At 45.3% G+C, this 13,916-nt stretch overlaps 1 protein-coding gene across 1 annotated transcript; it reads right to left on the bottom strand.

The window, feature by feature from the left end:
• Nucleotides 1–66: 66 nt before the first annotated feature.
• BCKDK (branched chain keto acid dehydrogenase kinase) lies at nucleotides 67–4,512 on the bottom strand. The gene is made up of 12 exons (XM_007507920.3): nucleotides 4,309–4,512; nucleotides 3,314–3,667; nucleotides 3,163–3,231; nucleotides 2,956–3,066; nucleotides 2,523–2,570; nucleotides 2,216–2,335; nucleotides 2,005–2,103; nucleotides 1,716–1,789; nucleotides 1,501–1,629; nucleotides 1,323–1,412; nucleotides 879–1,037; nucleotides 67–773 (listed from the first exon to the last, which is right to left on the bottom strand). The coding sequence occupies exons 2-12, from the start codon at nucleotides 3,500–3,502 to the stop codon at nucleotides 629–631; spliced, it is 1,233 nt and encodes a 410-aa protein (XP_007507982.2). The 5' UTR covers nucleotides 3,503–3,667; nucleotides 4,309–4,512; the 3' UTR covers nucleotides 67–628.
• Nucleotides 4,513–13,916: the final 9,404 nt, after the last annotated feature.

Below are 13,916 nucleotides of genomic sequence, written 5' to 3' on the forward strand. Positions count from 1 at the left end.
GGAGGCAAGGGAAAAGAGACAAGGTGACCCCCCAGCTTTGTCCTCAGAAAAGGTAGACAGGAAAAGTCTGGCTGTCCCCCAGCCAGGACACACACACCTTGCCCTGGGGGAGGGGCTTTCAAAATGTGCACTTTAATATTACAAACACAGCAGTAGATAGAGGAAGGAAAGGGGGTTCATGAACCCCCAAACACACTTCCCCAGAAACATGTATGATGCAGGAGGCCTCTGGGGCCCCCAAAGGTTCTCCCCACCCATCCTCCCTAGCTCTGGGCCAAAAAGCCAGAGGAAGAGAAGATAGGAAAAGAAGGATATGAATGGAGGAATTGCAGTATCTGATGGGTAGAAATTCTGAGTTACCAACCCTGGACTGGTGGGCTGAGGGGATCTGATTGCCCAGAGTCCAGGGTGCAACAAACAGCCAGAGAAAACAGGTTTTGAGACCCCAGGCAGAGCCTACAAAGGTCCTAAGGGAAGCTCCTGGCTCCCAACACTTCAGACAAAGCTGTAAGACCCGGAAGGAAGGGGAGGAAGAGCAGTATGATGAGAGAAGAGGGGGAGAGGCAGGTGGCTTCCCCTGGTAAGTCCCAGGGGGTGAAGGCCGAGGGGAAAGGTTGAGCTAGATGGGTCAGATCCGGAAGCTCTCCTCCTTGCCATCGATGTGACGAAGTCTTAGGTAGACATCTGTGCCAATCCCTTGCAAGGACTGGAGCCGAAGAGAGCCACCTAAGTATTCTGCATAGGCCCGGGATGTAGGCAGCCCAAAACCAAACCTGGAGGGATATAAGTAAGATGAATGTGAAGTCTGAGCTATCCCAGCCCTTTTGTTTCCCCCTCCTTCTATGAAGACCTCCAAAATCTGGTAAGGGGGGTCTCACCCATGCATAGGTCCTGACTGGCCGTTGCTGTTTGTATCCAAGTGACCAAAAAGTGGACTGATTCGGGGATCCTGGGTGCTGGCCTCAGCCGTGGTGAAGTGGTAGTCCATTACTTTGTCCAAATGGTGGTGGGCAATGCCCCCACCACGATCTGAAATTCTAACAGAAGCCACCCACACAATGCTAACCCTGTTCCATACCATCTTGCAAGACCTTCCCCAATTAAATCACCTACCTCCAACTTCTATCCTTTGGATCTCCTGGCCTTGGTGTACCAATCAGACCGAGCTCTTCTAGGGCAGATCATTCCCCCTCTGACCTTATCCTCCCCAAACTACCAGGCTCTGTTCAGAAGGTTTGGATGGGGATCCAGCCCTTCCCCAATTCTTGACCCTAGGTTTCCCTACTATTTCGTGGGCCCCTAAAACCCATCCCCACCCGAACCTGATTATGAGGTCGATGTCATTGTTGGCGATAGTGATGACGATATCTGGAACATTGTATGGAGTGTCTAGGTGGCTTTCCATCGTGGCCCTGGGATAGGGGGGTCCAAATCCAGGTGGGATTGTGATTATCAGTCCTCTCCTCCCCACAGCCCTCCTCCCAGTACCCTGGGCCTTACCTCATGGCATTCTTCAGCAGCTCAGGGAGAATGTAGTCCAGAGGCATTGGGATGAATGGGAAGCGGGCAGCCACGTGGCCATTGATTCGAACTCGAGGAGCATTCCCATACTTGTGTTCACACAGCCTCCTGCAGAACAGGACAAGGACATGGAGGGACCTCCACCTCCTTAGGCAGTCCCTCTTCCAGTTTCCTTCCCTTTGTCCTCCCCTCACCTGGCAAAGTCCACCCACTTTTCGATGATCTTCTTTGGGGAGAGTCGAGTACAGATGATTCCTACAAAGTCAGGCTGGAAGAGGGAGGAGGTACTTGGAGGTTGAGGGATTAGACATAGGCAGCTCCCTCATATCCATGAAACCCTCTCCTGGAAGACTCAGCTGTCTCTAGTTCAATCTCAAGTCTTATACTCAAAGGAAGCTCTGAACTAAGAGACTTGTTACCTGATCCCTATTTCCCCTCCTAGGACATCATGAGCTACCCTGCCATCCCTGCAGGCACTGGCACCTTGTCCTCATGCAGGGCCAGGTGATGAGTGGCCAACATACGTATTCCCAGTCGTGAGGTCAGTGTCTTGTCCAAGAAATATCGAACCAGCTTCTCGTCCTGAGAAAGAAGGAGAGGGGCCTGAGGAATATGGGCCTCTTCCCTTTTTCTTCACCCCAGTCTTGGGCTCTCTGATTTACCCAATCCTCTAAAGATGACTATGGGGCCCTACCTGAATATGCTTCCTGCATTCTCGAAGTCCCTCAGCCAGAAGAGTTACCACATCTTTGTGATCATCCAGGAGCTGGCGGACCAACTGGCAATACTGGGCCTCAGATGCCTGATCCTTTATCTGGAGGTCACCAAGGTAATCAGACAGTCCTAAGTACACAAGGTGCCTCTCTTCTAAAAGGTCCCTTCTTTGAAGTCCTTGACCTAATATTCCCTCCAAACCCCACAGACTGTTCTCCTTCAGAGGCTCTGCATGTGTAACCTCTGTCCCTCTAGTTGCCACCTCCCCCAGGATTGCCCCAGCTCACCGGAGCAAATTCACTCAGCTTCTGGAAGGCTCGGATATAAAGTTCATGCTGAAATGAGAAACAGTGAAGGGAAATGAGGGGAGGATTACAGAAGGAACTAATGACTCCTCGGCCCCAACTATGTCCAGCTGCCTCCCACCCTTTCAAAAGCACTCAGTGCCCCACAAGGTATACACCATTTACTACCCCAAGGGTTTAGCAGTTAATTGGAGTACTATGAAACCAACTCATAACTTTTGAGTTAACAGAAAAAGATGGGGCTTAGGTGTTCACCAGGGTCTCCTCTGGTTGTGACATTTTAAGATGCAGCAGTTACCTTTTCAGTCCCCCAGCCCCAACCCCAGCTGAGTCAATCTTGACTAGCCTACTCCCTTCCCTCATAACTGATCATGTTTGGTTCCCATTTCCCATGGCAGGGAAAGTCAGTTTTTACCACATGAAGGATGGTAGGATTGCAGCCAATGATGAAAGGCAGACTTCGGAAGCCCTTGATCCGGTGGGCTATTCGAACAGGGAGTTCATGGTGTAGGTAACGGGCACTTTTCTGGAAGGCAAAGGTGTAAATGTGTTATGTGTGGAAAGCTCAGAGTAGAGAGCAGGATATAAAGAAGGTAGAATAAAGGAACCACCAAACCCTTACCAGCAGATGGCTGCCATCCTGAGAGCGGCCCGAGTACAACATCATGGTTGGAGTGAGCCGGACAGAAGGCTGGAAAGGTGAATAGATGGCTGATAACTCCCCCACATAACCCTCCAGAATTCCCTATCCTGGCATCCCCTCTCTGTTGTACCTTCTCAGCTGCAGCATCAATGGCTGACTGGTTGTAGAAAGAGGTGACTGTCTTGGATCGCTCTCTGGCCAGCTCCATGTGATGGGTATCAGTGGCTGAGGTAGACCAGAATCGGAGAGCCCGCGATGCCAATGGCCAGAGTGGGGGGACCCCACGGGGGCCACTCCCCAGCACTGATGCTAGGAGCATCTCCTTTCTCCACCTGTTTATCCTTCCTGGTGGGCCTCCAAGTGAACCCAGGAGGTGAGGACAAAATAGGCTTGGGGTGTAGGTGATATTGGGGTAAGGGGCTTACCTCAGACTTAGGGGGGGAGGGCAGGACACAGAGGGTAGGTTTGGTAGAACCACTCCCATCTGTTGAAAGAAGGCAGAGAAGGTTGTGACGCTGAGAAGAGAACCATCCCAGCTCCACTTCAGGGATTTTTCTAAAAATAGTTCTGAGCATCCTTATCCTGGGGCCCCAAATTGGAGACAAATGGTCCTGCTAGCCTAAGAAGAATGGCATTTCTGATACTGGGGGAGGAGGACAGTAGCTGACCCTTTCCCTCCTCTTTTGCTGGAAATAAACTTAAGCAGCCTGAAGAAAAGAAGTCTCCTGAGGACAGCCAGGTTGGATCCTGGCAGAAAAGCACCAAGCACGCTGACAGCCCTCAATGAGGATCTATGCACAAAAGAGCAGGCACAAAGATGGCCCACCAAAGAAGGGGGTGTTGGTTATCCACGAGTAGCCAAACCTGGAGGATGGGGAGGAAGGCCCTCCTCTCCCACCCCGGCGGAGCTCCTCCACACTGACGACACTTCCTACGGTCCCTTTTCCACACTCCTCCCAGACATATGGTAGCACCGGGGTAACCTCCAGCGCCCTCCTTTCCCTCCACCCTCCCCCACTTCCCCCCACATCGGCGCAGTGGTAGATCCCTCCTGGGGCCTGCAATGTAAGTCCCCGCAGTGGTAGGGTCCGCGAGGGGGGTAAGCCATATGAGGCCAGCACTTACCGCCTGGGTGAGGGAGGGAGGAGGCGAGGCGCAGAGCGGAGCGGAGCTAACCCAGGTGCCAGAGTGAGGCGACGAAGCGGAGCAAGCACCCTGCGCCCTCTGCTGCTGCCTCCCCCAGCTTCTCCCCCTCTTTTCCTACTACCTCCTCCTCCTCTTCCAGTGCTCTCCTCCCTCCTCCCGTCTCCGGTTCCTGCGTGATGACGTAAGCGAAAAGACCTACGCCGAGGGACCAGGACCTCCTGGGAATTGTAGTTTCTTTGGAACGACCTCGCTAAACTCTGTCAGGAAGTCGCGGGGCTGCTGAGGCAGGGGAATCACGGATACCTCTGAGCTTTTGCCTACCCTGCTCCCTGAAGTCCTGAGTATTCTCTTCGCCTGCCGAGTGGCTGCCCAACCTCAAAACCTAGTTCAATTATGTGTTCAACTTCAGCCCCAGAAAACTCTCCTCCTTCCCTTCTAGGGTGTGGAGGATGAAGATTATGAATGATCAGGGACTTTTGCATTTACCTTTGGATTTTGTTGAATGTGTGGCTTAATTTGCTAAATTGATTTTTTTCAGTTTTTATTTCTTCTGTTGGGAAGGATGACTCATTAGGTACGGGAGGGATATATTTGTTTTTAATTTGTTTTTAATTATTTATTTATTGAACGTTTAATTTATTTTGTTTTAAAATCTATTTTAAAGTATTTTTCCAACGTTACATGATTCATAATCTCACCCCCCATTTCCCTCTCCCAGAGCTGACAAGCAATATACATGAGCTATACATGTATTATCACTCAATACCTATTTTCATGTTACTCATTTTTGTAATAGAGTAATCTATATAATCTACTATATTTATAATAAACTACAAAACCCCAAATCCTATGTTCATATAAATAAGTGTTAAATTATATGTTTTTCTTCTGTTTCTACTCCCACAGTTCTTTCTCTTGATATGGATAATAGTCTTTCTTATAAGTGGGAGGAATATATTTGTAAATTAATTTGATGGGGGGAAAATTGTGCTGGGCTTTACCCATCTAATCAATACCTAGATACTTGGAGAGAATATTAACAGTGGCACCAGAGGACCTGAGTTCAAATGCTGACTTTTTAACTTACTATCTGGGTAATCTTGGCCAGCCTCTTAACTTCTCTGGGCCTCAGTTTTCTTATTTATAAAATGAAAGTGCTGGACTAGATATTTGGACTGGGGCCCCTTCTAGCTCTACATTTATGATACTATGAAGAAACATGTGTTAAAATACCTACTATATGCCAGGTACAGTTCTAGGCATGGAAGATAAAAAAATAAAGCTGCCCCTTGCTGCTCTTCAAATAATACACTTGATCTCTTGCAACTCTTCTGGAGAGCAATATGCAACCATGCCCAAAGTGTTGTGGGACAGTTTGATATTATCAGGTTCAGGAAGGAACCCTCTTAAAGAATTACCAGGGTGTGAAGTGAGAAATTAGTGTGTTATTCTCAAATTATTACTAGTTATCTCCAAGAAGTTAGTAAAAGCTGGTCTCCAGCCCCTCCCTGTGGGATAAAGGCCTTACAGCTTTAAGTGTTTGGGGTTGAGTCTTTGGAGTTTGTTTGGGACACCAGGTCCAATCTTAAGTACTGTTTTATCTTAGAAGTCTCTCCCAGTGTATGGAAGCTTCTCCCAAGAGGTCTAGCCCTATGGCTGGAATAATCCTCTTGTATCCATTGTTCTGGCCTCCCAGGTAATCCAATCCTTTGTATCTACTGTAAAGTTATTCACTTAATATTCCTGTCCTTTATTTCTGGATTAAAACCTTTTGTCTCCAACTGGACCATTTAAAGAGGGTTTACCTTGATATTTCAAGGTCCCTTTAAACTTCCACTTTACACACCAGGCTCCAAAGAATCTTTAAAAACAGAAGTTATTGAGTGAGTGGCCAAGAGGCAGGTGCAAATGAAATGGGCCTCCCTGAGGAAAAGGGTCCAGGATTTTTATACCTTAAAGGAACAGAAACTATGCAACCTAGAGAGGAAGGTGGGGACAAAACTGGGGGGGGGGGGGGGGGATTTCCCTGGGAGGTGCCTTGGAGTCTGGGGTAGAAGCACAGGTATACATTATGCATGACATATTAGGCCCCCATAGTAAAGAAGGGTGAATTGATTATCTTAGAGAATGCAGGGGTGTTTGAGATGCAAATGGCCGGTATTCATCACTGCTAAAACTAAGGAAAATGACTCCAAAACAGAAGGAAATACATCTCCCTAGGACTTTTTGTTTAAGCAATTGTCTTTTTGGTTGTACCTGGGTCAGCTTTCTTTGGTCACCTGCATTTCTGGTATCCAGTGGTAGTCTCTCAGTGCCTGAGAATGACAATTGTTTTTGTGCATTATCATCTATTGATGTACCCTCATGTGGCTTTGGAGTCCAAAGGCTGAGGCGCAAAGTTTGTGGCACGTGGGGCATGGGACGCCAGTTGTTACTGGAGGTGCGGTTGTGGCCTGGTGTCGGCGTTCATGTGCAGCAGCAAGACATCGATGTCGTTCATCTTCAAAGGTGGTGGCGGCATGGTTAATGTGGGCTCACCAGCTGCTTCTGTCAGAGGCAGCGAGTTCTAGTTGCTTTGGTGTAATGCCAGCCCACTTCAAGTTGGACTTTAGCTGATCCTTGAATATTTTCTTTGGTCGACCTTGTTTCCCGAGTCCAGCTGACAGTTCACCATAGAATACCTGTCTTGGTATTCGCTGTGGGTCCATGCGGATGACGTGTCCAGACCATCGTAGCTGGGTTCTGAGGACCAGGACTTCGATGCTGGTGGAGTTGGCTCTGTCGAGGACTTCCTGGTTGGTGATTCAGTCCTGCCATCGGATCCTCATGATTGACAGGAGAGAGTGTTGGTGGAATTGCTCCAGCTGTTTCATGTGCTTCTGGAACAGTGTCCATGTCTCACAACCGTACAGGAGCGAGCTGAGGACCACTGCGTTATACACTTTGAGCTTCACTGCAGTGCTTACACCTCTGTGTTGGAGGACTTTGGAGCGCAGCCACTCGAGTGCCTGGCTGGCCTTTTGGATCCTGGCATTAATCTCGTGGTCTAGGGACCCGCCTGGCTGGCCTTTTGGATCCTGGCATTAATCTCGTGGTCTAGGGACCCGTCGTTGGCAATGGTGCTGCCCAGGTACTTGAAAGTGTTGACGTTAAAAAGCTGCGTGCTGTCAATTGTAATGCATGGCTGGTTCGTTGGCCTCCCTGGTGCAGGTTGGAACAGCACCTCTGTTTCGCTGAGGCTGATAGTTAGGCCAAACAGTTTTGTTGCGGTGGAGAACCTGTCCACAATGGTTTGGAGATGATTTTCTTGGTGGGCCATGAGAGCACAGTCATCTGCAAAGAGAGCTTCCAGGATGAGTCTCTCTGTTGTCTTTGTTTTTGCAGTCAGGCGGCGAAGGTCAAATAGTGAGCCATCCAGACGGTATTTTATGTAGACGCCCAGGTCTAGATCCATCACAGCATATCGTAATACTTGGGTGAAGGAGAGGTTGAATAGCACTGGAGCGAGGATGCAGCCTTGTTTCACGCCATTGGAGATGCTGAAGCGATCGGAAGTCTCTCCACCAGATAGGACTTCCCCTGTCATGTTGACATGAAAGAGCTCGATCAGTTTGACGAATTTTGCTGGGCAACCAAGCTTGCTAAGGATCACCCACAATGCGTCCCTGTTCACTGTGTCTAACGCCTTTGTTAGGTCTATGAAGACAATGTAGAGACTCAGGTTCTGCTCAAGGCATTTTTCCTGCATTTGCCTCACCGTGAAGACCATGTCAATGGTGCTGCGATCTGGTCGGAAGCCACATTGTGATTCAAGCAGGTTCTGCTCTGAAACAGATGACAGGAGTCTGTTGAGTATAACACGGGAGAGGATCTTTCCAGCAGTGGAGAGTAGTGAGATGCCTCTGTAGTTGTCACAGGCTGCTCGTACGCCTTTGTATAGGGCTACGATGGAGGCATATCTGAGTTCTGGGGGCATGTCTTCCTTTTCCCATATGCTGGTCAGCACTATGTGGAATGCCTGGAGCACCTTTCCATTTAAGGCCTTGTACACCTCGGTTGGGATCCCATCTTTACCGGGTGCCTTGCCTACACTCATTTGTTTAATGGCTTTTTGGACTTCCTCTATTGAAGGAAGGATGTCAATTGTTCAATGGTGAGGTTTTGGGGGATCTGGTCAAGGGTGATTTGGTTGACTGAAGAGGGTCTGTTGAGAAGCTGACTGAAGTGCTCTTTCCACCTGTTGCTGATGCCTTTTTTATCTATTATGAGAGTGTCACTGTCAGAGGATAGCAAGGGAGTGGTGGTAGGTTTTAATGGCCCATAGACAGTCTTGAGGGCACTGAAAAATTGTTTGTATCAGCAAAGCGCTGGATTTCTTCTGCCTTTTTTTCCCCCCATCGGTCTTGCATCTTCCTGATCTCACGCTGGGCCATGGCTTGGAGAGACTTGAATCTGTCCTTTTTAGGAGCAGAGTTTGGGTTATTTTGCCACTCCATAAAGGCTTTGTTTTTTCTATCCAGGACTGAGGAATTTTTCACTTATTCTTTTGACCTGGGATTCATTTAGAGGCTTGGGGTATCCCAGGTACCCTGTACTACCATATCAAAAGGACTATAAAACTATAATTACACTGTGAGTCAGCAAAATCATTATTAGGTCTATCTCAAAGAGATCAGAGATAGAAAGAAAAGGAACTATTTGTACAAAAATATTTTAGACCTACTTTGTAGTGGGTCAAGAGATGTCATTAGCTAAACAAGCTTTAGTATATGGCTGTAATAAAAAACTATTGTGTCATAAGTGTCAAACCTGAAAAAACAGAACCCCTAGTTAGAATGAATGAGTCTTTAATCAGGACAAGAAAGACAATGCTATGATCTGACACAGATCAGATTGACAGGGTTGAGGAATAGATACCATATAGAGTCAAAGCTCTGGGACTCTGGGAACAATGTTTCTGGGGAAAATCACTCAGAAAGGAGATTTTTCAATGAGCTAAAGAACTTGGAATTTTATATACTTTTGGGGGAATGTGTGTAAACCTTAAAATTTCTTAGACTTATAAATGTTGGAAATTTCACCATTGGGAAATTTCATACTTGAAAAATTTCCTACTGATAGTCTATTAGAATGTGAACCCCATTGGCATGGGAGGGTCATTCTCCTCCCTACTTAAGATTTCTTTAGGACAGAAACCTTTTGCTGAACAATGGAAAGGGCTTTGACTTATGCTTAAGCACAGAACAGGAAGTTCTTTGAGTCATGATTGATTTTAGAATTGATACAATAGAGATACTTGGAATGACAGAACCAGGTCTTGGAACTTACAATCTCCACCCTGCTCAGGGTAACAGGATTTAGGAAGGGCTGCAGCAAAGGATCAAGATTTAATTATTTGAGAATATGACCTTCAACAGACATGTGCAAAGCCACAGACCTCTGGGCGGTCCTGGGTTAAGCTAGAGCCACCATTGGCACAGGGAAGACATGGACAGTGATTGGTAGATGTGAGAACTGAGGGGAGGGAACCTGGATGTTTTCCTTAAAGATAGCAGGGTCTGAGGACTGAGGGGTGGTTGGAGAGGTTTGCTCTGAGAGGTTGTGCTCTGAGAAGCTTGCTCTGAAGGAAGCTGGAGGTGGAGGCCCCTGAGACTGTTTCTCCATTTTGGTCATGTGAGTGATAGGGACTGATCTCTTTTCTTTGCCTTAGCTATCTAAGGGCTTGGGCCTTTTGGCCCAGCCTAAACAGAGGGGGTATTTAAGCCCTATTCCCTTCTCTCTCTCTCTATCTCTCTCTCTCTCTATCTCTAATACCTTTCTTCCTCCTGTTTGTAATTAAACTCCATAAAAGGTTGACTGCTGACTTGAGTTTTCATTAAGGAATTACATAGCTGAATTCCTTGGCGACCTTAAAATTAATATATATCAGTCTTTTAAAGTGATTTCCTTGTTACATATGGGACCAGAAAGTTAAATTGATTGGCTTTATAGTGGACATAAGGGAAGGAGGAGTCAGACTACCTGGGAGAAGCCTAGATACAATGGGAGAAACTTCCAAGACAAAAGGGTACTTAAGATTTGACTATCTCTATTCTATTCTATTCTATTCTATTCTATTCTATTCTATTCTATTCTATTCTATGACTATATTCAGGATGTTTAATGGATGCTTGATGCTTTATTGTTCAGTCTAGGATAAGGGTCCCTCTGGGAGTTTTCTTCTCTTGGGACAAAGTTTAAATTTGGAGTTTCATAAAACAATGTTGTGTCTTCAGGCACACAGTGGATATGAAAATACATTATATGAAAGCACTAAAGTAATCTATATCAGATTATTTACTACTTTAGGGAGGTGGGAGAGGATCTGAATCATAAAAGGTCAGAAAACAATTGTCAACAATTGTTTCTATATGTAATTGAAAAGAGATGAGTAAAGCTATTGTGTGAAATTTGACTCCTAGATCCTTACCCTACTGGAACTGACTCCAGGCTTATTGCTCAATGATTTTACTCCATGCTAATTCCTAATCAGTATAATAGAGTATTTTATAGGGGAAGTAATTATTTTTTTTAGTGTTAACATATTTAATATACATGTTGCCAGTTAAGGATAATCAACTAATCTTAACACATAAAATAATTAAGTGTGATTAGATTAGGTTAAATAGTTGAATCGATTCTTTAAACTTATAGAAGGCCTCCATCACTGTGGCCTGGTGAGTGTCAGGGCGAACAAGACCTCCAGACCTCCACTTACAACCTAATCATCTAAAACCAAGATAGAGTTGTCTTAAGCTTCTGTAGAAAGTCTCCTAGTTAATTTAAGAGTCCCTCAGCCCTTTGTCATTTCCCTCTGTTGCCCAGTATTAGGTGGTATACAAAGAAAAATTCAAAATGGGTAAATGACTTAAATATAAAGAGTGAAATCATATATAAATTAGATGAACGGTAGAATAGTATACCTGTCAGATCTGTGGGAAAGGAAGGAATTTAAGACCAAGCAAGAGATTCCTTCCTTTCCCACAGATCTAACAGGCATACTATTTTACGTTCACCTAATTTATATATGATTTCACTCCTTATATTTAAGTCATTTACCCATTTTGAAATATCTTGGTATAGGGTGTAAGATGTGGATCTAAACCTAATTTCCCCCATATTGTTTTCCAATTTTCTCAGCAGCTTTTGTCAAATAGTGAGTTCTTGTCCCCCAAACTGGGATCTTTGGGTTTATCAAACTCAAACTTGCTGAGGTCATTTACCCCTAATCTATTCCATTGATCCCTTCAGTCTCTTAGCCAGTAGCATATTGTTTTGATGACCACTGCCTTATAGTACAGTTTAAGATCTGGTACTGCTAAACCCCTATCCTTCACATTTTTTTTCATTATTTCCCTTGTTATTCTTGATCTCTTGTTCTTCCAGATGAACTTAGCTATTTTCTTTTTTCTAATTCTATAAAAAGTTTTTTGGTAGTTTTATAGGTATGGCACTGAATAAGTAAATTAATTGGGGTACCTGTCATTTTTATTATGTTAGCTAATCCTACCCATGAGCAATTAATGCTTTTCCAATTATTTAGATCTAGTTTTATTTTTGTTTTTGTTTTTTAAAAACCCTTACCTTCCTTCCAATACTGTGTATTGGCTCCAAGGCAGAAGAGCAGTAAGGGTTAGGCAATGGGGGTTAAGTGACTTGCCCAGGGTCACATAGCTGGGAAGTGTCTGAGGCCATATTTGAACCTAGGACCTCCCATCTCTAGGCCTGGCTCTCAACACACTGAGCCACCAAGCTGCCCCCAATATCTAGTTTTAATTTTGTGAAAAGTGTTTTGTAGTTGTAGTTTTCAATGTGGAATCTAGAGGTCCTCAAACTTGTAGCTTAGAAAGATTTAGTGATCCCCATTTTATTTAGTTTGGAGGTAGAAACCCCAGGTTTGACCTTGTCACATGAGAGTTCCTCCTTGAAGGAAAGTCGTACTTCACTGAAGAACTGTGGGAAAAGAAACACAGAAGAAAAACAACTGCTTGATCACATCCGTCACTGGGGCTATGACTGGGAAAGTAGACTCTAAAAGATCACCCTAGTGCAAATATTAATAATACAGAAATGGGTCTTGATCAATGGCACATGTTAAACCCAGTGGAATTGCGTGTCAGATATGGGAGGGGAGTGGGGGGAGGAGAAGGAAGGAACATGAGTCTTATAACCATGGAAAATTATTCCAAATCATCTAATTAAGTAACATTTAAAAAAAGAAATAAAAATGACAGATAAAAAATAAAAATAAAATAAAATCACTATAGACAATATAAAATATTTAGGAATTTATCTACCAAGACAAATACAGAAATTATATGACTATGTTAACTGGGAAAAAACACATAGCTATTAAAATAGCCAAAGTCACTCTTTAATCAAGGGAAAGGGGTTCAATGCAATAGTGGTCCTCCACACAGAGCTGTGTGCCGCACACACACACAACTGCACAGAGTCTGAGGTTTGAACCCTGGCTCTGGACACTGGCCCCTGGGAAGGCCAATCATGCTTTTCAGAGCATCCATTAAAGTTGGGGAGTTTAAATACCTTTCTAGGTGAAACCTGGAGGCTGAGGATGAGAGGGACAGTTGATTGAATTTACAATGGTAAGAAAGGAAAAGGAGGAGTTCCAGACAGGAATAACAGGGAAGGGCTGATGCCCTACAATGGACATAAAAGGGAAAGACTCAGCCCAGGGCTGGGCCACCTTGGTAAAGGAGTTTAGCCTAGGGGGAGAAACCATTGGGACAAAAGAGATATTTAACATCTTAAAGTCTATTGTTAGTCTGAGATCCTCTGATGGTTGTCAAAGTGGAATATAGACATGTAGCTTGGAGGGATTTGGTGTTTCCCAGTTTATTTAGTTTGGAGGAAGAAACCCCAGGTTTTGGCCTTGTCACCGGGAGAGTTCCTCCCTGAGGGAAGGTCTTACTTCACTGGTCTCAGGCTAACAATAGACCTCCTGGTAGTTTGAGTGGGTATAGCTAATCCCATCAGATGTCAAATATCTCTTTTGTCCCAGTGGTTTCTCCCTCTAGGCTAAATTCCTTTACTTTGGTGGGCCAGTCCTTGGCTGGGTCTTTCCCTTTTGTGTCCATTGTAAAGCATCAGCCCCTCACTGTTATTCCTGTCTGGAACTCCTCCTTTTCCTTTCTTACCATTGTAAAATCAATCAACTGCCCCTCTCATCCTCAATCCCCTCTCATCCTCAATCCCGGCATACTGGTAGAGAAGTCCATTACATTCAATTGTACCACAGTGTATCAGTCTCTGTGTATAATGTTTTCCTGGTTCTGCTCCTCTCACTCTGCATCACTTCCTGGAGGTCTTTCCAGTTCACATGGAATTCCTCCAGTTCATTATTCCTTTGAGCACAATAATATTCCATCATCAACATGTACCACAATTTGTTCAGCCATTCCCCATTTGAAGGGCATCCCCTCATTTTCCAATTTTTCCGGCCACAGGCTGGACACGGAGTCGTGGGCAGTCTTTACTTCAAAGGACAGTCCTTTGACCAGTGCCCATCCCGTCCGCAGGTGTAGCAA

The sequence above is a fragment of the Monodelphis domestica genome, chromosome 7 (assembly GCF_027887165.1).
Source record: "Monodelphis domestica isolate mMonDom1 chromosome 7, mMonDom1.pri, whole genome shotgun sequence".
NCBI classification, from domain to species: Eukaryota; Metazoa; Chordata; class Mammalia; order Didelphimorphia; family Didelphidae; genus Monodelphis; species Monodelphis domestica.

Coding starts and splice junctions, on each gene's coding strand:
- BCKDK (XM_007507920.3), bottom strand. CDS start 3,502: ATGCTCCTAGCATCAGTGCTGGGGAGTGGCCCCCGTGGGGTCCCCCCA. Junction 3,067..3,162: donor AGGATGGCAGCCATCTGCTG/GTAAGGGTTTGG, acceptor TTTGCCTTCCAG/AAAAGTGCCCGTTACCTACA. Junction 1,790..2,004: donor TGGCCCTGCATGAGGACAAG/GTGCCAGTGCCT, acceptor TCCCTCTTCCAG/CCTGACTTTGTAGGAATCAT.